At 32.4% G+C, this 23,225-nt stretch overlaps 4 protein-coding genes across 5 annotated transcripts; all 4 read right to left on the minus strand.

Moving 5' to 3' along the window:
• Nucleotides 1-654: 654 nt before the first annotated feature.
• On the minus strand, nucleotides 655-2,706 carry LOC133315889 (protein KTI12 homolog). Of its 2 annotated transcripts, XM_061517570.1 has the most exons (3): nucleotides 2,589-2,701; nucleotides 2,076-2,228; nucleotides 655-1,865 (listed from the first exon to the last, which is right to left on the minus strand). In XM_061517570.1, exon 3 carries the CDS (start codon nucleotides 1,798-1,800, stop codon nucleotides 892-894), a length of 909 nt encoding a protein of 302 aa, XP_061373554.1. In that variant the 5' UTR covers nucleotides 1,801-1,865; nucleotides 2,076-2,228; nucleotides 2,589-2,701; the 3' UTR covers nucleotides 655-891. The 2 variants fall into 2 exon arrangements, with proteins under 2 accessions (XP_061373554.1, XP_061373553.1); XM_061517569.1 differs by lacking the exon at nucleotides 2,076-2,228 and having other exon boundaries at nucleotides 656-1,865; nucleotides 2,589-2,706.
• A 2,797-nt stretch (nucleotides 2,707-5,503) lies between these two features.
• LOC133315874 (uncharacterized) lies at nucleotides 5,504-10,824 on the minus strand. Its single transcript, XM_061517547.1, has 9 exons — nucleotides 10,712-10,824; nucleotides 10,020-10,244; nucleotides 9,016-9,913; nucleotides 8,646-8,713; nucleotides 8,475-8,536; nucleotides 7,663-7,766; nucleotides 6,343-6,415; nucleotides 6,067-6,247; nucleotides 5,504-5,940 (listed from the first exon to the last, which is right to left on the minus strand). Exons 2-9 carry the CDS (start codon nucleotides 10,210-10,212, stop codon nucleotides 5,855-5,857), a joined length of 1,665 nt encoding a protein of 554 aa, XP_061373531.1. The 5' UTR covers nucleotides 10,213-10,244; nucleotides 10,712-10,824; the 3' UTR covers nucleotides 5,504-5,854.
• Nucleotides 10,825-12,578: 1,754 nt separating this feature from the next.
• Nucleotides 12,579-16,420, minus strand: LOC133315875 (rop guanine nucleotide exchange factor 3-like). Its single transcript, XM_061517548.1, has 8 exons — nucleotides 16,268-16,420; nucleotides 15,354-15,720; nucleotides 15,141-15,257; nucleotides 14,887-15,041; nucleotides 14,720-14,794; nucleotides 14,322-14,618; nucleotides 13,239-13,583; nucleotides 12,579-12,850 (listed from the first exon to the last, which is right to left on the minus strand). Exons 2-8 carry the CDS (start codon nucleotides 15,682-15,684, stop codon nucleotides 12,749-12,751), a joined length of 1,422 nt encoding a protein of 473 aa, XP_061373532.1. The 5' UTR covers nucleotides 15,685-15,720; nucleotides 16,268-16,420; the 3' UTR covers nucleotides 12,579-12,748.
• A 4,188-nt stretch (nucleotides 16,421-20,608) lies between these two features.
• Nucleotides 20,609-22,111, minus strand: LOC133315894 (elicitor-responsive protein 3). The gene is made up of 5 exons (XM_061517579.1): nucleotides 22,045-22,111; nucleotides 21,804-21,869; nucleotides 21,555-21,693; nucleotides 20,842-20,977; nucleotides 20,609-20,767 (listed from the first exon to the last, which is right to left on the minus strand). Exons 1-5 carry the CDS (start codon nucleotides 22,109-22,111, stop codon nucleotides 20,609-20,611), a joined length of 567 nt encoding a protein of 188 aa, XP_061373563.1.
• Between the last annotated feature and the right edge of the window lie 1,114 nt (nucleotides 22,112-23,225).

Here is a 23,225-nt window from a genome sequence, read left to right on the forward strand (position 1 = left end):
AGGGGATTTGGAAAACATTAGATTTTGCTACGAAGTTATTATAACTTTTATATTTAACTGCTTTATCATTCACATGTTATCCTTTAATTGGGTTGGGAACAATGTTGTTAAAATCGAGATTTTAAGTAAAATCGAAAGGAGACTAAAAAATCATAAAACGTAAAAGCGTTTGGAATATTGATAAAATCATTTTGATGAAAAAAAATCGTAAAAATATAAAATCATAATAATAAATCAAAATTTTAACGACTATGGTTGGGATAATACATCAAAAGTATGCAATGTTACTAAAAACAAAAAAAAAAGGGCAAGATAGAGGGTAGGGCGCTACTCAATGTCAGTAAAAATTGGATTGGTTACTTTGGGTGGTACCCGAATAAGAGTAAGCCATATTCGATTAATTTTGAGTTTTTAAACCCAATTGTATTGCATGAATATAACCATGAAAAAACCAAAACAAAATGAAACTATGTTCTAGATTCTTTTCACCATCTTCCTTTTGGTAATCTTTTTAAGTTTTTAAACCCAATTCAGAAGATTCCTTTGCAAATAACTTCTGGCGGGGAATACCCTTTTTAACCATGGAGAGTCAGTGTTATAGACATACCACACTGCACAATACACTGCAATTCAACTCAACTTTCTTAAGGACAAACCAGGACATGTTCTGATCAGTGACGAACTCAGTTTCATCCTCTTTACTTCATTACTTGGGTGGGGGAAAGTAAATCAAACGATAGTACAATAAAGTTAGATGGAATATAAAAAGCAGTTTATTCAACACTCATGCTCTTAAGTAAATATAAAATAGCACAATATCTAATCGTACAAAACAAGACACCTTTTAGCACACATATAAGCTACCTTGCAAGACTTATCACATATTGTTCTTCAAGAAGTTCCTAGTTCCCTGTTCAAGTAGTCAATAAACATTCTTTTTGCACTATCTGCATCAGAAGGAGGAGGTGGTCCACTCAAACTAGTTTGCCCTGTCAATTTTATGAAGGTGCGCCGCATCCTCCGAAGCTCTGGCAACCCAACAGATCTTGAGATATTGATTACGGGCAAGTCTTTCCCTACAGAAATTCCATTAAGTGGCCCACCAAGGGCGCGAGTTTGCGCTTCTACTATAGCATTGGTGACCTCCTGTGTTGCTTTGTCCAACTCATAGAGAGAATTTGCATCCGAAAAACGTGTAGTTTGAGTTGCAATTGTTGGTTGTAATATCTTAACATCCCGGGTTTTGGAGTCCACCTTTTTTGTCAAGTAAGAGACAGCATCCAAAATGGCAGCAGAAGATTTATCTGTCCCATCTCTGTGTGGCCATAACTCAAACAAAGGAGAATCCCATCGGTTTCTTCTATCCGGTTTCTCAAACCTTCTTACCAAATCCTCAAATATTGAATCATCATAATTATCTTCTCCTTTTTCCCTCCTTTCTTCATTCCATTTTCTACAATGGGTTTCTTCAACATCACAATAAACCACACAGTATCTAATCCCTGCTGCACGAGCCAAGCACCACAACTCGTATCGGTAACCCTTGATGTTATTCAAAGAATCTACTATAATAATGCTATCTTTGGACAAAGACCTATCTACTTCGGACCTAAGCACACCTCTTAAATTCTTCTCCGAAGGCATATTCACGTAACTCTGATTACGATCTAGATGAAAGCAAGCATCATCTATGATCCTCACTTGTTGTTCCAATTCTGATTCTTTGAGAGCTTCAGCCAGACAGATTGCAGCTTTGGACTTCCCACTGCATGGCTGCCCACACATTACAACCAGTCCCATTTGGAAAGAAAAATTGTTGTATTTTTCAGGTAACAAAATGATCTCTCTCTATTTAAAGACACTACCTGCAATACATTAATGTAAGATGATTAAAAATTCAGCAACAGAAAAACCACCATAGACACTAGAAACCATTTAAAGGAGCATTAAGTTCTATGCATACCATATCCATAACTCTTCCATTAGCAAGATAGCATGATAAAACATACTGTGGGTATTTGATTTAGCTTGTTTGATATTCAAAACAGTTTATATTCCATATATTTAGCTTTTACCTTTACAGAGCTGCTCCGAGAGGGTGAGTCGGAGTAGTGGTAAAACTACTTCTTCGTGACTAAAAGGTTACGAGTTCAAATCTAGGAAACAGACTCTGCAAACCCTCGCTAGTCGGGGTTCAATGAGGAGCTATTTTTATAATTAGCTGTTACCTGTTAGACAGTTGGCTGGATGTTAGTTTGTTACAACAGTTTCAGTTAGTTTGTTACAAACTATGCTAACAGATTCAGCTAGTTGTCTTATGCAGTTAAGAGTTATCCAACAATAAATACATGTACTGCAGTATAAATCAAATAATCATTTGGAAGTTTAAGATTTATGTTTTCGAGGCTTTATTCAAATCAGCGAACATCAGATAACGAATAAAACAAGAAAAAAGAAAAAAAATTTGTTGAGGTTAAACATAATAAATAAGTTAAACCTAATAAATAAACACCTAACGCTTTATTTTCTGCAATTCAGATAAAAAATAAAATAAAACAAAAAGAAAATTGTGATTAAGGATTATTTACCTGAAGGTTCAGCTCATAGGAGGAGAGAGAAGTTTGAGTGAACGTGATTAGTTCCTAGACAGAGAAAATAAGAGCAATTCTCACACGAGAACTGAGGATCGACGATAGTGAAGAAGACGGCATGACGTGGGCTTAGCCACAAATCGATGGGCTCCGTGGGTTAAGCCCAGCAAAGCCCATCAATAAATGGGCTCATCAAAGAGAGCCATACTTTGGGTTTTAGGGTTATCTTTGAGCTAAGCCCATATCAACGATTTTAAGTTTTAACTTTGGGTTGAACGACTCTCATGTTATAAAAGTATTTTTTTTTCTCTTCTTTCATATTGGCTCGTATGGATTCCAATACTTTTATGCATGTGTAGGAGATAATTTTATCTCTTATAATATAAGAAATATCCTATGTAGCACCGATACGACACACGACACGTGACACGATACGACACGACACTCTGACATGTCAATCCTAAAAAATTATGGATTTCGACAGGTTGGGACACGTTTTAATATTAAATAATATTTTTAATTTATGTAGTGTATATTTCATTTAATATTTAATAATTTAACAAAAAAATGAAACTAAATTAATAATACTCATCAACACGTTATAAAGATGGAAGCTTTAATAAAAAAAATAAGAACTGGGATAAGAAAGAGATATAATATCAGATAGAGAGATCAAATCATATTAGAGAGACATCAGAGAGAAGGAGATACAACAAGAGCGTGATAGGAATTGACAACAATGATGCTGAGATGATCTCTTATCTACTTAAGGAAAAAAAAGACAAAAAAATAAAATTGATATGATCAGGTGAAAACTTTATTAATATATTTTAATTTTTAAAAAAAATTAAAAAAAAATTAAAAAAAATTACAGAAATGTCATTTGACCGTGTCGGACACAGTCAAATTCGCGTGTCGAAAAAAGTTGATCGCGTGTCCAACACCGTGTCGGAACGTGTCGCCGTATCGGAGTGTGTCGGACACGACTCTCCCATTTTTACAAGTGTCCGTACTTCCTTGAAAATATCAAACCTAATAATTTAGCTAGGTAAACGCACAATCCCCCATTCAAAAACGCAGCGTTTAGTACCTGATGCAGCTTCATTTCTTTGATTTATGGTTCACAATAATCTATCAACACATTGCAGTCAATTAGAAGAAAAAAAGTATAAATAAGATTTTAATTATTTAATTTTTTATTTATTTAGATTTTGGTCTTTCTATTTTTTTTTATACCGATGTTGTTCCATTCTAATCTTATCCTTCTATTTTTTTTTTTTTAGAAAAAAAATATATATTTACACTACCTTTATTTTTATGTTTATTTACTTCTATATCTTTTTTTCTTCCTTTTTGATAAGAGAGTATCTATTCTCCTTGTACTGAAAATAGACTCTATTTTATGAGCTCATTTCTCTCTCTTTTTTTCTTTTTGGTGAATTGTTTTTCTTTTAAATACTGCTACATTTATTTTCACACCAAAATAGATAGTAGGATCAATGTTATTAAAATCGGCCAGTCGAGGTACCCGGTCACTGGGTCAATGGTTAAACTGCATGATCCGGTAATTATAAATAAATTTATAATTTATATTAAAAAATTATAAACATACTCAAATAGCTAACAAAAATAATATAAATTCTAAATATTTTAATATAAAAAATAATAAATTATACGTTATTGTCCAATAAAGAATCAAACAAACACATAATGCTTGTGATATTGGTGTTTCAGGTTCAGTAAACGATATCTTTAACTATAAATCAAATCAAAATTCTCTTCATAGTACATAACTGAGATAATATTAGTATTGTAGGTACATAACTTATGTAAGCCCAAAGTAATAAATCACTCAAATATGTCAATTATGATTTATTTTTTTTGGAAATATATTTTTTGAAAAAACCCGGGCCAGGTCACTGGTTTTCATCAAAACCGACCGGGTCGCACCGAGTCTGGTACTTCGCCAATCCAATGTGATAACCGAAACGGTCAAATGACCGGTTCACTGGGTTCCCGGTCGATCCTGCCGGTCCGGTCCGGATTTTACAATATTGAGTAGGATACTTTAGATAAAAAAAAATGTTAGGTTGATAATATTTTTAGGGAAAAAAGTGTGTCATTTAACTTATATCCTTTCACTCTCACAAAGAGGTGGGATCCACACTTTTAAAACTTTTTCTACTCATTCTCTCTTCCATGATTTATTTCTTTCTCTCACTTAAAATAACATAACTTTGTATCCTTTAGAATGATACACATTTTCCCCGTAATTTTATCTCAAAACTTTAGCTTGCTTTGATTGAGTTAGTGATACGAAAATTCTGAATCTTTCAATTAAGACTTTTTAGGAGTGAAATGACACATAAAACTTTCATAGAGGATCTGAAATTTGGCTTGGTCTATGAGACTTGTAAAATAATCATGTAAGGAGATTGCATTGAGTTAATAATTTTCATGCCCATCATTCATGGTGATGATTCCAAATAATTTTCATGCCCATCATTCATGGTGATGATTCCAAATGGCCACACTTGTTGGCCAGATTGGAGAATTTAAACTGGTTTTACGTCAAGGAAAAGTAACTTTTGTGCAAATGGGTTAATAAATGCAGCAATTATCTCAGGATTACAGGAATGTTTTTCATCTCATAATACCCGTAGAATTCCTTCATCTATTCACTTTAGATTTATCTCATATTTTATGTGTTCCTTTATTTATTTCTTGGTGGTTCAACGACGTGAAGAGGTTGAATTTGTAGCCACGTTCTAGGAACTGGCTTCGCAAGAAAGAATCGCTAAGGAGCCTCGGAGGTACATCATGGTGTGCTGGAAAAGACATTATTACTTTTTAAACTACAGAAACGATTAAATTAATCTAAATTACTTTGAACAAATTTTAATTCAGTCCCAAAAAACTTGACGATATTAAAAATAAGTTGTGGCTAATCAATGCAATTGGAAATTTTCCCGTGTGTTGTCATCGGTATGAGGCTAACAAATTAACCCTATTGTTCTGAAGGATTTGAATAGTTAAGACTAGTTATATACTAAGAACAACTAGGGCTTATCAACTTTCCCAAATAAAGACTGTTCCCTAGAGCAATGGAACCAAGAACCTTTTCCATTGCACAATCTTGGCCATATCAAACATTAAATCCCTCAAAATCCACATCATTACAAAACATGCCTTCCAATGTGACTCTCTGAATACTTGGACTTATGCATCGTCAACCACCCTTTGTATCTTTATAATGTCATTTTTCACATATCAGACACGGACCAAAGATAAGCTTCTCTGTCTCTAGCTTGCCTTTCATTTGTTCTCTTGAACGACTGCTTCTCGAACCCTACAAGCAAGGAAAGAGGTTACGTCAATCATTTAAGACGTACAAAATTCTCCAATATTTCTATGAGAAAAGTGAGAAAAGTGAAGGTAAAATCCAAGTACAAATAGTATGAGAATATGAACCAACCATTACTACGATCAACACCATCCCAGTGCCGTCCAGGCCTTATCCCATACCGATTTGGAGCTGCATCTAAACCTCTTTTTAACCAGCTGTGGTCTGGAATATCCTGAGGAACAACAAAACCTGATTCCTTCATCTTCTCATTTTCCCCCAAGTTCAGAAGAACAGGCTCCGGATATTTTTTCTGCAAATGACAATTGAGAAGAGAAACATTTCAGAACTGATCAAACTCCTCCATCTTAAGTGTCCATACAAGCAGTAAGAGTTGTATTGCATTACCTTTACCAGATTTGCCATAGGATCACCCCATCTTATTCTCTCCTTCAGCATTTTGTCAAGTTCAGGATCATCTCTGAAAGAAAACACAGCAGTATAACTGTATAAGAGGTAGGGAGAAGAGAAGGAAAAAGAAACCTTTTTCAAGGACATCAGCTCACACGATAAACACCAACATTACCGAGGACTTGTTCTCTAAAGGGATTTTTCGTAACATATATATCATTTTACAAAGAAACTTTCAAGCTGACACATAGCAAACTAGCTAATTTTAAAGCACTTTCCACCACCAAACAAAACAAAAAGGTGAAAGAACACCATATTTGGAGGGAAAATAAAAGAGTTGAAATTAATTACAGATGGAGGGAAGACAGACTACAACGACAAAACACATAGCAGGTTCAAAGCTATGCTTGGAAGACGGGCCCAATCTAAAAGGGTACCGGTAGCATTAGTGTCAGTGCAAAATGTGATAGACTCGCATATCCTACTGAACGGATGCAACAGTTATGCAGAACATAGTAAATCAGATTATCACCTCTCTTAAATCACAGTAAAGTGAATTAAGAAAATCCTACTCGGGAAGGCTGCTAACAAGAGAATCAATTGGCGAGCTGATAGATTACTTCCTACTACGGAGTAAAGACCATCATCCACTCATGAAATTTACAGTTTAGAGTCTAAAGTCCAAAATTTACCCAGTAATGCAAAATGTTTATCTACCTGAAGCTCTAGTTGTTGCAGGCAATCAGATTAGATTTTTTCGAGGACATGATCAACAAGATGAATAAAAATTCATAGTATGTTCAAACAAAGTAAAAAGACTAGTCCTGCAGATTGGTATCGAAGAAAGACAAAAATATTGGTTAAAATAAGTTCCCAACAGAGATAGATTTATTGAATCTAAAGACATATATGGTATGGTTTTTTTTCAACTGAGCCTGTTCCCTCCCGTATACCAGCCAAAGTTAGGTAAAGAGGCTTTCTTTGGCTTCTATACTTTAAAGTCCCTTCTTATACATGACAATCAATAGAAAAGTAATAGGTTGCTACAATACAAATAATATACTAAACGACAGAAACAACAAACTCCAGTGCACAAGGCTCCATAACTTGTGAAAGTAGGAGTGAGGGTCGATTAATACAGCCTTATCCTTTCATTTTTGCAAAGAGGATTTCTCATACTTGAACTCGTAACCTTCCAATCACAAGGAGCAACCTTATTGTTGCTCCAAGACTTGTCCTCTTGCTACAATACTAATATACTACAATAAGAACTTTAGAAAAATCTACAACCCATGTTTCTAGTTACTTTCTTTATACCTGGTCCGCGCAAAAGGCTTCTCCTTCTCAAGTTCTATTTCCTTTAACCTAGCCTCAGCTTCCCGCTTTTGAGCCAAGCCCTTGCCCCATTCTATTTCCTTCTCCTGAAAATCAATAAGATAGCTAAGTATTCAACTTTCCAATTTTCATGGGAAAACATGAATAACATCAATGTAGTAAAATCCATTGGAAATAAAATTCACCCATCAATTACGACATAGGAACAAAATAACAATAAAAAATATGAGATGTTTTTTTTCCTTCTTGATGCAATATTCATAGCATAATATCTTTACAAGGCGCTAATAACATTATATTTTAGCCAACATATATTTACAAGGAACAAATAGCTTATATATTTTTGATCAGGAAAAAATTATACAACTTGCACTCTATAATGATCAGCCCACTGTTTTGAATACAATTTGACCTATATCATTTCTCTTGTTCTAGCAAGTCAATAAACATCCTAATTTATACTTCAAGGTTATGTAATCCTTACAAAATCAATTAGGCAACTACACCTAACAAAATTTACATATGTAACATTGTATATTACTAATTCAATCTTAACATCATCATTCAATTTGCAGACAGTCCTCCAGGAAAATCTTCATAAGTGAACAAAAAACAAGCTAAGCAAGTATCTTTTCAACCACCCACATTACCTATAAACTAAAATTGGATCATCAGAAAGAATCATCTTTTTTTTTTTTCAATGATATAATTTGCAGCCAATATAACACAGGAAGTATGTACAAAGTACATCCAGAAAAGATGAAGTGCTACACAGTATCATGCAGTGCACTTACCTTGGGCTTTTCTTCTACTTTCTGTTTTGACTTCATGTATTCCTCTTTAGAAATGCGTACTCCTACAAAATTCAGCATGATTCATTAACGAATGTTCATAACAAAAACATCAAATAGATTGAACAAAAAAGAACAGAAAACATCAACTAAAAATTGGCTTCAATACCAGACCTTTTATTTTATCACGATATACAGGTTCAGCACCTCGCCCACTGATGGAAGCATCCATCTGTTTAAATCTGCATGAAGGAATAAATTTTAGGCCAGAATAAGCTTTTCCTGGGCATATTAGTAAATATAAAACCTAATAGCTTAAGGTTTTAGAAGAATTGATACTTGACATGCAACATTTTATTTGCTCTACATTTCTTGATTAATGAATTTTAAATTTAATATTGATAGTTAAAAGCAGAATATTTAAGAAATATTACATACCATAATAAACCAGTTATAAACAGCTAAGTATGGATCATAACCAAAAAATCATCCGGTGCATAATTATATGTGCTTGGAAAACATTAGAAAGTAACCGAACAATTACCTCAACAAATCTTCCTTCTTCTTTCTGTCAATCTCGTCCTTGATATCCTTACCAGACATTAAACCTGTTTTTCTATCATTAACAGATCCTAGAATGGATAGCTCCTTTGGATTTTTCCTTGGTGGAGATAGGTCAGGATCCAAAGATGGCTGAGAAAGATCAGACAAACCCGATCTTGCAACATTCTTCTTCCTTTTCCTTGGGGGTGAAAGGTCTGATGCTGCAGATCCATGTATATTATCTCGAGAGGGAGAATCATGACGACCTCGTCGAGGCGGAGAAAGATCATGCAAATCAGAAGTCTCATAATTATGTTTTCCATTGTCATCAGATGTTTGACAATGACGCCGGCGAGGGGGGGAAATGTCAGGACTCGGGTTAGAAATATGAGCAGAATCTGTATCAGGTTGAACCGATGGAGTACGGTGACCTTTGCGTCGCTTCTGTGGAGGTGATAAATCAGTATCTTCAAATTTTGACTCTGATGACCTTGGCTCACGAGTTGCTAAAATTGTAACACTCTGAACTGTGTGCTTACGAGGGGGAGATAAGTCAGAATTCAGCCCCTTGAAATGCGCTAGTTGCGAATCATGTTCAGGTGACGGAGTGTCATAGCGTTTCAACAGCTGATCAGAAGGTGATAAATCAACACCCTTTCTATTAGAAGTAGAAGGATTTAATTCAGGTTCTGGTGAAGGTGTGTCATTTTGAACCCTTCGTTTACGGGGTGGAGACATATCATTATTTAAGTCAGTAGGATTGGCAGATTTTGAAGAAAGTGAAATCCAACCACTTCCATCCTCTGATATAGCATGATAAGGACGTCTGGCCTTGAGCTGCTCAAGCCTCTTCATTCGCTTCACTTCAATGTCTTCATCAATTTGTGGCTTGTCCCCATCTACATATACCAATAAAACATGGTTATGAGAAATAATAGTATAATACAGAAACCAAACACAGTAAATTGTCTAAACACAAAAAGATATTAGTATCTTATTATTTACCAGATGAGTTATCATCATTTTCTTCTCCAAGATCTATGGGTTTCTGCCATGTGGGATCTTCATCCACGACTAACAACCCAGTTGCTTGTGGTTGACTTTTCTTCTTCTGCTTCCTCTTCTTCTTATTTTTCTTCTCTTCTTCAGTGTTACTTTCATACCTTTTCAGATAATCCTTCAATGAATTAGACCCCATTATTTAAGCCACCAATGTCTACACTTCAGCCTCTGCATAATGTTAAGATCTATTAGGTGATGCTTAAAAGATATAAAAAAAAAAGTTTGTAGTAGCAAAATTGAAACAGAAATCAATGTAACATCCAAACTTCACATACACACCAATGAATGCAACCTTGGATTCACAACTCAATTTCTATATCAGAAGAATCAACATCATATTTACAAGTTAACATCGTCACAACGAGAGAGAGAGAGAGAGAAAAGGGGATTTCCACTCATTCAAATATATGAATTTCCGTTAGTTTGGAAGTTTAATAAGATTTAGGTTTTCGAGGCTTTATTCAAATCAGCGAACATCAGATAACAAATAAAACAAGAAAAAAGAAGAAATTAGTTGAGGTTAAACATAATAAATAAGTTAAACCTAATAAATAAACCCCTAAAGCTTTATTTTCTGCAATTCAGATAAAAAACAAAACAAAACAAAAACAAAATTGTGATTAAGGATTATTTACCTGAAGGTTCAGCTCATAGGAGGAGAGAGAAGTTTGAGTGAACGTGATTAGTTCCTAGAGAGAGAAAATAAGAGCAATTCCCACACGAGAACTGAGCATCCACGATGGGGAAGAAGACGGCATGACGTGGAATGAGCCACAAATCGATGGGCTCCGTGGGTTAAGCCCATCAATAAATGGGCTCATCAAAGAGGGCCATACTTTGGGTTTTATGGGTTATTTTTTAGCTAAGCCCATATCAACGATTTTAAATTCTAACTTTGGGTTTAAACTCTTATATTATAAGAAATAAATTATTTCTTACACATATATAAAAATAAATGGGACTTATATTTATTTATTTTTTCTTCTTTTCACATGAACTCACATAACTCTTACACACTTTTATGTATATATAAGAGATAATTTTATCTCTTATAACATAAGAAATATCAAACTCTTTAACTTTTAACAAGTGGCCATCGACGGAAGAAATCCCCCATTCAAAAACGCAGTGTTTAGTACACAATGCAGCTTCATTTCTTTGATTTATGGTTCACAATAATCTATCAATACATTGCAGTCAATTAGAAAAAAAAGTATAAATAAGATTTTAATTATTTAATTTTTTATTATTTAGATTTCGGTCTTTATATATTTTTTTATATACCGATGTTGTTCCATTCTAATCTTATCCTTCTATTTTTTTTTATTTTTTAGAAAAAATTTAAGGTGTGCATGAGAACTCCCACGAAATTTATTTTTTTTTAATTCAGTTTGAGGAACAAAAATGATCAGAAACAATGTTGGATAAAATCCTTTTTTTTTTTTTGCCCTAAAAAATGAACAGGTAATTTAGGAATACAAATTGACAGAAATAAGAATTTTTTTTTTTTGCTTTTTTAATTATCTGACACAATATTAATTAAACACATATATTGTAGAATGTGTTATAGGATTAAATACACACTATTTATTAAATATATTATTTTTTTAAAAACAATATTCTCTCTATTGGAGTAAAAATGAATTAAGTTATCAAACAAATTTTTTTCCCGAAATTTCTTCTTAAACATAGAAATAAAAAACAATTATTTCTCTGGAAAAAAAAGCCAGGAAGAGAATGGTTGTCATAAACAAGAAGCATAAACCTTTATATGAGCAAAAAAGAATTTCTTTATTTTTTGATGAAGTTTGTTTATACCAAAGAGATATTTATTTCTTTAATTTAAAAAAATGTAAATAGAAGAAATAAGCATGAAAAATATTTTGAAATATTATTGGTACGTGACCAATTAAAATAATAATTTATGTTCAAACAACTTATTTTGATTATACTCCAATTTAGTAATATATTTATACAGAGGTTTGCTACTAAACTGAAATATGACCACGTTAGTTTGTTGTCTAACGACAATTTCCTTAACAAGTATTAATTTCTAAAGAACAGAAGGGTATAAAGGTTTTTCTTTCTTTATTTCTTTTTATTAATATTATTATTATTTGTTAATTTGGTGTTCTAAATGGATTTTTTGAAATTTTAGTTTTTGATAGATTTTAGGACTTTGATTGATCACGTAGCTCGTAGTGTGAGATAATGCTTGGTTGTTCTTGAGTTTGCTAGTAAGATACAATAATTCATCCATGCTTGGTTTCATATCAGAATTAACATATAGAAAAGGGAAATGATCTGTTCACAAACTTTTTTTTTAAAATTACACTAAGTATGACCGGTCATACACTCTTGATTAAAGTATGACCGGTAAGACATAGTATAATTTGTAAGAGTTTGTAAACAAAAAGTTTGTAAATATAACTTTCTCCTATTGAAAATATAATAACATGCTTGATTTTAATTGTCTTTACTTTTCATATTAAAAATCAGGCAATTATATAGGATTTGCTTAATCCTTCAACTGAATCTGAAAACTCTCTTCTTTAGCATAGCTAAAAGCTAAATTTAATACAGATGCAAGTGAATAGCTTTCAATGCAATCATCTATTACCTAAGTTCTCCTAAAGCTATCGCTTACAAAAAAGAGCATCAGCATTAGGTTTCTATACATCTTGGTTCTGAACATCTTCAATCCAAGAAACAACGTTGAATGCCAAGCCTTCTAATACTCTTGAGTAGCTCTCTAATACTGCTTTACCTACATCCTGCACAACATAATTTTCATTCTTAGTCCATGAGCTCACAATCAAGATATCTGTTAGTTCTCTTCTATCTTCTTAACTTTCTACAATAGATATACATATCATGGTGTCATAAAATGTTATTCATTTGTATAGGAAAATGACCATGTAATGGCTTTCTTCTATTTTCCAATGTTGATTGCTGCTTATGATATAAGAGGGTGAGTTTGGAGTAGTGGAACAACTACTCCTCCGTGATTGAGAGGTCACGGGTTTAAACAGCCTTTTTGCATATATGCAAGGGTTAGACAGCATATAAAGATTGCCCTCACCCCATCCTCTTTAGTCGGACTTAATGAGGAGTGGTTTTTATAGCTGCATATGATATGAATTTATACATAGCTAAACTTACCCGGTTGTATTCAAGCTTGCATGTGTCCAAGAATGTCTGTGAAAGTTCAGGATATCTTTGCTTCAAGCAAAACAATAAAGTCTCAGCTCTCTCAGCTAAGATGTAGTTTTTATCACTTTGGTCTGTGTCAGCCATGAGATCCTTTACTTTGTTCCATGATGATTTTGAATGGCTCAGACAAGCTTTCCGTCTCCATGTGTACATTGAAGATTCAACCTTATCTGTCAGCTCGAGTGCTTCGAGTTCAGAACTTATTTTGAGACGGTCAAGAAGGCAGTCAGGTGAGAACTTGTCTGCAGAATGCATATAGCGGTAAATTGTGTCCCCCAGACTTGCTCTTCCACTCTAGAGAAATTAATGTTTGAAAAGAGAAAATGAAGTCAAATAAAATTTTAGTCATTTTGACACAAATATGAATACATACTATTCAGTGCGTTCTATGAAACTGAATTGTAGAGATGATCTATAATGGTTTCACTATCATGCAAAACAACTACTCTCCAGCACTAACTTTATCATTCTTAAAATTTTGTAATTACTTTCAAGGGGAAAAGTATAAGACTTGTTAGAGATATGATATAAAACCACTCATGTGTCTTCGCATAATAGTTTAAGCTTAAGCTTTTGGGAGAGTTGATTCATGATACTAGAGCTCTATGACTACGTGCTCTAGGGTTCAATTCTTGGTGTTTCCAAAGGACTCTTGTGTGAAGGGACATGTTAGAGATATGATATAAAACAATTCATGTGTCTTCACCTAATAGCTTAAGTTTTCGGAAGAGTTGGTTCAAGAAAAGACTAATTAATAGAAGATCTCATCTGATTTACATGTTACTAGTAACATGTACGAAATTATACAATGCTGTTCTTTACAAGCTAAGGTGTTACTATTGGCTTTAATAAAGAGCTTATGAAATCTAACAATTAATGCTACTAGCTCCATAGGATTGAATTTAGTGAAATCCTGAATCATATCCCAAAAATATTTCAGCTATGCAGACTCATTGCTTGGATTTGACTTTAGACTGAAACTTTGAGAAACAAAAATAGTCTTTAATGATTGGATCACCAATGAGTACTAACCTTGGGAAGATTTGTCATATATGTTTCTGGAATATCCATCTCTGCAAGAACACTGCTATTTATTGCCATGGCTGCTTTATGAATTTGATTAGCACAATCTCGTTTCTCACTCAAGTGCTTCCTTGACTTACTAGAGAGGCCACAGGAGTGAACACAAGGCACTGGCAACCACCATTTCTCATCTTTCCTCTCAACAATCCTTCGAAATGAGCCTGCACGCAAACTAGTCGAACTACGTGGTATGCTCCCTTGCTCCACATACCAAAACTCATTATCCTGGAAACTATCGAATATTTCCTGTAAAAAAAAAAAAAAAAAACATTCATGTTTGTATGGCACAAGGCCTGTGGATGAAAACCGAGTTGTCATGTACAAGAAACAATAAAATTTTGTCTTACTATGAGCATTGCGTCAAGCTTCTGCAGAGCTGGGAGGTTGATATAAATATCTGATCTTGGTCTGCTTGACATCATCTGAGAGACATCACAAGATAATATATTAGACACATTATGAGATGCACAACAAGCTTCATTAACCTTATAGTTAAGGTTTTGCAATAGTTCACCTCAACAATTGTGCCATCTTCTAAGTATTGTGCTGTTGGGGCAAATTCTACTATGTGATCACACACGGATAGAAGACAATTCATTTCTCTTTTCCACATGGCCTTCTTCTCAGGCTTCAGAGGCTCCAACTTTAAACTTTGTCCAAATACAGTTGCTGCATATTCCAATCCAAATATGTTTAAAAGCAACCAATTGAACAAACAAACAATACCAACATTACCAGACTATGCTATTGCTACTAATAAAAAATTACCATAGAGATTGGTAATGGAATTTGATATTGTAACTGCAGTGCAGACACCTTTCCCACCCCCAGACATGTCTTCCCCCAGTAGAAGCTTTGCAAATTTTTCCTTCATCATTTCAAGCTCTAAAAATATCCACAAAATTGAGTTAATTCCTATATAATTGTACTTATTCAAAGAGGAAAAATTCACAAACAACAACACAAGCAGTGTAAACCAACCTGACTCCAAGAGATCAAGGTCATCATCAGGTTTATCATCAAATGAATGCCTGCACTGATTCATTCCTAACCTGGAAAGAGCAGCTTGACCAGCTCCATGTTTCATAGTTTTCCACAGAGAAGGTGAAGGCTCACTAGCATAGCTATTGTCATCAACAGGCTCAGAGAAGCTTGACACCTCTGAATTAGTCCTACAATATGTAGAGGAATCACCACTAAATGGGGAGTACCCAGCAGTTTCAGTGACTGAATGATCATTTTGATCCACAGAAGAAGGTGAAGGCTCATAACCAACATCAGAGTTTTCATCAAAGTTTGAGGAATCGTCCATCTTAACCCAATATTCTAAGGTCAATTTCCTCAACACCTGCACATATAATCATGGAAGTTGAGTCACAAATTGGGTTTGTGGGTTCTAATTGTCATCACTCGGTAACACTCCATGATAACAACTCAGCTTAAAAATGCTCAATTTCCAGTGAAATCAAAACTAAAGAAACATAAAAGAAAAGGAAAACAAAAAAAAAATAGATCAAAAGAAAAAGCTGAAAACTTGAACGTTCTTGTCTTCTCTAAAGACAAAAAGCAAAAGCTTCCAAAGACTGTTACTGCTATTGAGACCCAAAATAATTTACTGAAAAACGCAGTAAAGGGTTGTGAATAAAGCATTCTTTGAGAACTTTCTGAGGGTGAAAAAACTGAAATTTTTAAAAACTTCAAAGACAACCGTTAGAATAAAAAAAAAAAAGCAACGGTCCCCAACATTCTTTTTAATGTTAATTTTTTATTTGTCTGGTTTGAATTTGAACTATAGCTACCTAAACATCATTTGAAACAGTTCCCTCCCTAGCGTTGGTGTCTTCATCTTATAGATTCTCCATGCCAGTAAAAGAAAGAGAGAAAAAAAAACTTACTTTGAAGATAATCAACGACGGAAGTTGTTGACCTTTTTGATACTCCTGACACTGTAATAATCCAATTAAAGAAGGAAAACTCAGTTGCAGAAATGGCTAAAAGATTTTGTTGGAGCAGAATAGAACAAGACATGCAAGGTGTTTCCTTGACAACAATGGAGCTAGAGAAGCAGGTCCTCGGTTTGGCTTAGTTGTACCATTATATTATATATGATGAAAATGGAAAAAAAAACATGACACGGTGATATTGGAAAATCACAATCTTCCAATCATGTTTTGATTTTATAATTATTATTTTAATAACTTTTTTATCATTGATTCATTTTTATATTATTATAACTCCTCACATGATTATGTTATTTTTTTTTATACTACGATAATATCAACTCTCATATATGATTGTCAATGTATAAAACTGAAAGCATACATTCAAGGGATTTGGTTATATTTCTTACTAATTTTTTTATTATCAATTTTATAATTGTTGGATCAAAATCAAATCAATGATTCTTATTTCATAATTATTGATTTGATTTTGATCTAACGATAATAAAATTAGTTATAAAAAATGATAATAAGTATCACATTCCTTTACATTTAAATGGAAAAAAAAATTATACTAATAATTATGTTTTGATATTAATCAAATTTTTGTGAAAAGATTTTCTTTTTAATTCTTTTATGGTGAAATATGGAGAGAGAGAAAATGTGCATGTACTTCATGAAGTCGGCTAATTGATCAAAGTACATGAAATTTGAAAGAAAGAAAAAACCACCTCAAAAAAAAAAAAAAAGCTCATGTTGAGCCCGTTTGCTACGCGAAATTTTTGGGGATTATCGGAAAACTGAATTTTTCTAAATTTTTAATTTTCAGATATTATCGTAAGATTATATTTTTGAAAATTGAGATTTCCGGATAAAAATTTTTTTCTCCTCTACCAAACGTCTCCGTAGTGTAAAATTTACATATTTATCTTTTTTGGTGTAAAATTTATGGAAAAAATGTTTTTCCTTTTAAAGGATAGTCATTTTAGTTAAAATTAGTATTTTTTGTTTAAAATTTAATTTTTAAAAAAACTCTCATTTTCTCCCCTATAATTTCTATGGATTTGATGTTTATCATTTTAAATAATATAAGTTATGTCATTTTATGAGAGAGATAGACACAAAGAATGAAAATCATGAGGGCAAAAGTGGGATTTTTTAATTTAAATTTTAAATAAAAAATATTATTTTGTGTCTATCTTTCTCTTAAAATGACATAACTTCATGTCATTTAAAATGACAAATATTTTTTCCAACGTCTATTATGTATTTCTTTCTCTCACTTAAAATGACATAATTCTATATCTTTTAAAAGGATGAACACAATCCCAAATATTATATGTGAGAAGATCATTTCATGTATTATTTAACATGATCATGTCATACCAGAAAATCTAATTATTCATGAACAAATTAACGGTAATAATTTTACCACTTCTTAGTCCTTATCCTGATATTCTTTCTCATCTCTAATCACTGTTAATAGGTCCAATTCATCAGGTTTACTCTGCCACAAATGGCGGATCGAGTTGAGATCAATCTACCAACTTATTAAACCCGCCTCGCTCAAGGGGAGGCCAATATAGATTCATCTAGCGGGAAGAGTTAACCCATTGGGTTTTTTTTTTTTAATTTTTTCTGAAAAAAAATTAATAATGACTTTTTTTACACTTCTATTGCTATAATTTGATATAATTTATATTTATAGGGATTATAATTTTTGAAAAAAGTTTACTTTTCTAAAATGTTGGCGGTGTTAGAGGCATGTGGTTGAAATTTTCACCCCAATTTCAAAAGCAAAGCAGGACGATTTAGATCCGAGCTGGAGATAGAGTAGGGCTGGTTAATTATCCACTTTGCCAGTGTGGTGCCATGTTTCACCTCTTTCTTCACTTATTCATTGACTATTCTAATTTTCTTTTTGGAAGTGTTTAATGTTAATTGAATTATAATAAATTATTTAAAAAAATTAGAAATATTTGAATGCTAATTGGTAATTTATTTCAAAATGGTAATTTTCTACTTTTTTTTCCTCATTTTCTTTATAGAAATGTTTAATGTTGATCAGCAATTTACTTCAAAAAATTTAAAATTTATTGTAGTTAGATCAATTTAGGGCATGAGGTCAGTCAATCAAAACAAAAAATCAGCTCTTACTTTAATGAAATTACTTGATATTTAATTATTTAGTTTCATTTTTCATCATAGAGAAAATTCTTTTATGAAATTTACCATCCAAGATTTTTTTACTTCCCCAGTTATGAAAGCTTACAAGATGTCCATATTTTTATACGAATCATAAAATGATGTTTGAACAATAATTTATGGTTCACAAAAGATTGACCATTTATGGTCAATATTGATATGGTTGCATGTGAACCACACGAACAAGAACTAAGATGCTGATTTTACAGATAAATCAATTACACTCTTCCATTTTAAAAAGTTAAATATTTATTTATTTTGTCTAGTAGTTATAAATAATGGGGTCAACATTTAAGGACATGAAGGCAACACCTTCATCACATTCCGTAGCATTCCTTAAATATATTGTAGTATATACATAAAGACATAAGACCCATTTTTTTATATATATCTAATAATCCTTATATTTAAGGATAATCAAACATATTCAAGCTTAAAATGAAAACTTAGAAATAGTGTCCCACTTGCTATATTTCTATATTTGGTAGAAAATTTAATACAACTAACAACTGAATAGCTGGCCAAATGGAATAAGGTTAGTTAGAAGGGCATGCATGTGAACAATAAATCAATTTTGTTGATAATAACTCTTATAATTTAATAGTTTGGAGGCCTGAAGTTGCTCAAAGACGTGCAACCTCTTTCTCAAAATATAGTCTGTCATGCTCTTCATTTGGTCCATGGCTCCTTGATGAAAATCAAAAAGAATATATGGCTACCGAATATATATATATATATATATATATATATATAAAATTTATGGAGAAGGATCCGCTTTATATACTTTCGGGTACATGGTGTAACATAGTGTACTTCAGGAAGTACATAATGTAATTTGTAAAAGTTTGTGAATATAATCCTCCTCTCTCTCTCTCTCTCTCTCTCTCTCTCTCTCTCTCTCTCTCTCTCTCTCTCTCTCTCTCTCTCTCTATATATATATATATATATATATATATATATATATATATATATATAGTGGCGGATCCAGGAAATTAATGAATGGGTGGGCACTCAATAAGTTCAAGTACATATAGATTTGGGTATGGTCTGAAATGCGACTTGGGAGCAGCTACCAGCTGGCTGGGTCTGGTTGAGATCTAAATTTGGACGGATTGCGACTCAACTAGACCCATGATGGACGAAGAACCAAATGTTCCAACTTCCCATAACAGATATTGAGGTTTGAGAGTAGATGAATCAGTATGTAGATGCAAACGATGGGTCTAGAATATAGCTCTCTGTTGTTAGGTTTGGATAATGAAGATGGAGAAGAAAAAAAAACTCACGGGAAAATAAAATAGAAGAAGGGAAATTAAAGGGATAAGATATCGTAACAACCAACTAGGATTATTACCAATCAATAAAAAAAAACTCACGAAAAAATAAAATAGAAAGGAAAATTAAAGGGGTAAGATATCGTAACAATCAACTAGGGTTACTGCCAATCCATTTCACCGTTAGATCGATTATGTTGATCCAACAATTATATTTATTTCTATCTTTGTATGGTTATGATCCCCATATTTAATGTAAAAGCATTAAATATGGAAAATCATAACCATACAAAGGTGAAAATAAATATAAAGTATTAAATATGAAGAATCATAACCATACAAAGATGAAAATAAATATAACCGTTGGATCAACATAATCGATCTAACGGTGAAATTGATTGGTAGTAATATTGATAATAATCCTAATTGATTGTTACAATATCCTACCCCAAAATTAAATCGGATAAACTTGAAGTTTAAGATAAGGATATTTTTGTATTTTTGCATCATATTTTAAGGGTGGGCACTTGCCCCCTCTTCCCTTAACCTAGATCCGCCTCTCTCTCTCTCTCTATATATATATATATATAAAAGTAAAATCACTAGAAATGTTATAGAATTAAAGGTTTAATTAAATTGAAGTTCCGAGCCATAATTGTAACAAATTCATAAATAAGTTAAGCACACTACATGAGTGACGAGTCTAGAAGCATGTCTTTCCCTATTGTCTTGTTTTGGGGGGTGGGGGGATGTAAAAGTACTCATGGTCATGGACCATGGTTTTGATTTTTAATAAATTATCCATGAAAAGATAATCCTAATTCCTCTTTTGTTTACATTTGGGACTCTTTTTATTATAGAAAAACAAGATTTTCCACCATGAAACTCTCCAAATGGATCCACAAATTGAATGGCTTGGTTCTTTCTCCTCAGCAATGAATTTTCGTTTCCCCATCACATGTACATACTTTTCTTTCTGCAACAAACATTAATTGTTAAATAGCATTTAGACTATTAACTTCCACAGAAAAAGAAAACGTCAAAGCTTACATTTGCAATGAATTTAAATCCAATCTTTATCTGTCCTTTGTAGGTGTCATCTTCAAGGACCACATTATATGCAGCTGGTTTTATTTCTATATATCCCTGGTCACCTGCTTCAGTGATTATTCCACCTATGTAAACCCTGCTTTGTGAGAGAGAGAAAAAATGAAACCAAATATATAAATTAATCCTTTTGAAGAAAAATCGTATCTTGAGAAATGACAATTCATTTATAGGTAGAAGTTATATTGGTCAATTTTATTTGATTTTTCATTAATTAGCCCATTAATATGATTTGAGTCGGGTAAGAATACAACAAAATCTTCTTTGTCAAATTTTTAACACAAACACGTACTCAAAATTAAAATTAATGAGCTAATTTACACAATGCTTTTTGCTCAATATGTATATAAAAAATAAATGTAAAAAAAATTGCAAAAAAAATTTAGCTATTAAATTTCTGGTAAAATTAAATTTTTGTTAAATAAAGGACAGGAATTCGAATCCAAAAATAGTCTCTTTACAAATATGTAAAATAATCTTCACCGTTATTTTTGTTAGTCAGAATTTAATAAGAAATTATTTTAATGCATTAATAAAAATTTATATTATTAAATTTTTTCTTGCCCTTCTGAATATCGATCCCTTTTGCCCCTATTTGTAGACATCAAATTGAGTATTTGAAAAAAAAAAAAAAAATTGCACAAGAAAGGAAATACTTTGCTTCACCAACAAATCCACCATTTGTGAAGAGTTCTGTGTCCATGATTCTACACGTAAGATGGGTTGAGTTCTTGCAATCAAACGATGAGAAATCAAATAAGAATTTCTCATTCCACCAAGGTTTCTCATGTTTTCCTGCATTACATATATAAATTCAGTTACTATGTAGATTCAATGGGGGCAAAAAGAAAAAAATAAAAATAAAATTGTGATCGCTCAAGTCTCATACGAGCAAGTACTTTAACCTGATGAAACTTTGCTTCTTTGAGATTGAGTCCCACACTCAATAACCACATAGTAGGAAGGTGTTCCTATAATGGCAAGTACACATACATGCTCATCATTAATTATAAGCAATGGTTGGTTAACAAAAATTAACGAAAAAATAATACTTTTCAGAACATTTTGGATCAAAAGAAAATCCATTGAAACAATATATTGAAATTGACATGCTAAAGATATAGAATTAAAAGAAAGGAATGATACCAACAAGGTTTGTGTGTGTAATGCCTTCAGCATTAACAAGAAGCACTTCAAGAATTCCTGTGGTCATGTGTCTATGTATCTATGTGCTTGATTATGGGTCTAAATGATGAAATTTCATGGAAATATTTTCAGATAATATATTATTATATATACTAGGTATAAGGTGGCAGTTTCACTAGTTCACTGAACGTATTGGTTGGGGTTACAATGAAGTTATTAGTATACATTGCAGTTTCGGTTTAATTATTAATCTTTCAATCTGTTTCTACAAGAAGTATATATGTTATTAATGCGAAATTATTCGTTTCAGTTCTAATAATTAATAATCTAATTAATAAGAGTATTACTTTACTTGAGTTAAATTATTCATTTTCTTAATAAGTACTTTACCAACCAAACTGTTTTTCTTTTTTCTTCCTACATCTTTGTTTTCAGCTTTACCGTATTTTAAACTTGTTCTTTTTATATACATTGATGATAAAAAAATGTGGGCTAAAAGAAACTTATTCTAAAGAAGCATATCAACCGGAAAAATATTGCTATACATTTTTATATTTAACTATATCTATAGTGACATATAAAACCAACATCTTTCTTTTTAATAATGCATTAAATGCTCTTAAATATTTTCTAGCTAATTCAATTTATGAAAGACACCATCAAACATTTTTATTTTTCACTAGTTTTGACTACTCACGTGTCTAATTTTGTGCCAAAGCCTTTTTCATAGGAGTAGATGAGATCTCGCAAAAAAGACGTACAGATCCTCCCGATCCACTCATCATATTTTCAGACAGTTCCAAAAGCAATAACAAATTTTCAGACAGTTCCAAAAGCAATAACAAATTTAAGCATTCCTAGAAGATGATGAAAAAACTAAAATAAAACATATATTTTAGTTGCATATAATTGTGTATCTTATAATTTCCATAGATGTTAAGTAGTGAAATTTTACTAGTGACATAATTAGGGACTATTCAAATTTTTAGTTAAAAAAAAAATCAATCTAAACATATATAAAGTAAATTGGCAAAATTCATGCATTTTAAATTAAAAAAAAAAAAAACGCTCTTCAGAGTTAGGACTCACATGGGCCAAAAAAACTACGGTGTTCCTTTTTATATCCAACTAGTATATTACCCGTGCGATGCACGAAAAATAATCAGTCGATTTGTCGGAAA

This window comes from Gastrolobium bilobum, unplaced genomic scaffold (genome assembly GCF_033153095.1).
Source record: "Gastrolobium bilobum isolate Gb01-03AN ecotype WA unplaced genomic scaffold, APGP_CSIRO_Gbil_v1 utg17648, whole genome shotgun sequence".
In the NCBI taxonomy this organism is placed as follows: domain Eukaryota; kingdom Viridiplantae; phylum Streptophyta; class Magnoliopsida; order Fabales; family Fabaceae; genus Gastrolobium; species Gastrolobium bilobum.

What these genes read in the sequence shown, in the direction of transcription:
- LOC133315889 (XM_061517570.1), bottom strand. Translation starts at nt 1,800, where the DNA reads ATGGGACTGGTTGTAATGTGTGGGCAGCCATGCAGTGGGAAGTCCAAA.
- LOC133315874 (XM_061517547.1), bottom strand. Translation starts at nt 10,212, where the DNA reads ATGGGGTCTAATTCATTGAAGGATTATCTGAAAAGGTATGAAAGTAAC. An exon ending in AAGAAGGAAGATTTGTTGAG is followed by an intron (nt 8,714 to 9,015) that starts GTAATTGTTCGG and finishes TCCTTCATGCAG; the next exon opens with ATTTAAACAGATGGATGCTT. An exon ending in CTATGGCAAATCTGGTAAAG is followed by an intron (nt 6,248 to 6,342) that starts GTAATGCAATAC and finishes TGTCATTTGCAG; the next exon opens with AAAAAATATCCGGAGCCTGT.
- LOC133315875 (XM_061517548.1), bottom strand. Translation starts at nt 15,684, where the DNA reads ATGGACGATTCCTCAAACTTTGATGAAAACTCTGATGTTGGTTATGAG. An exon ending in CCTTGATCTCTTGGAGTCAG is followed by an intron (nt 15,258 to 15,353) that starts GTTGGTTTACAC and finishes GGATATTTTTAG; the next exon opens with AGCTTGAAATGATGAAGGAA. An exon ending in AAGATGGCACAATTGTTGAG is followed by an intron (nt 14,795 to 14,886) that starts GTGAACTATTGC and finishes GATGTCTCTCAG; the next exon opens with ATGATGTCAAGCAGACCAAG.
- LOC133315894 (XM_061517579.1), bottom strand. Translation starts at nt 22,111, where the DNA reads ATGACCACAGGAATTCTTGAAGTGCTTCTTGTTAATGCTGAAGGCATT. An exon ending in GGATTTGTTGGTGAAGCAAA is followed by an intron (nt 20,978 to 21,554) that starts GTATTTCCTTTC and finishes CTCACAAAGCAG; the next exon opens with GGTTTACATAGGTGGAATAA. An exon ending in GATTTAAATTCATTGCAAAT is followed by an intron (nt 20,768 to 20,841) that starts GTAAGCTTTGAC and finishes TGTTTGTTGCAG; the next exon opens with AAAGAAAAGTATGTACATGT.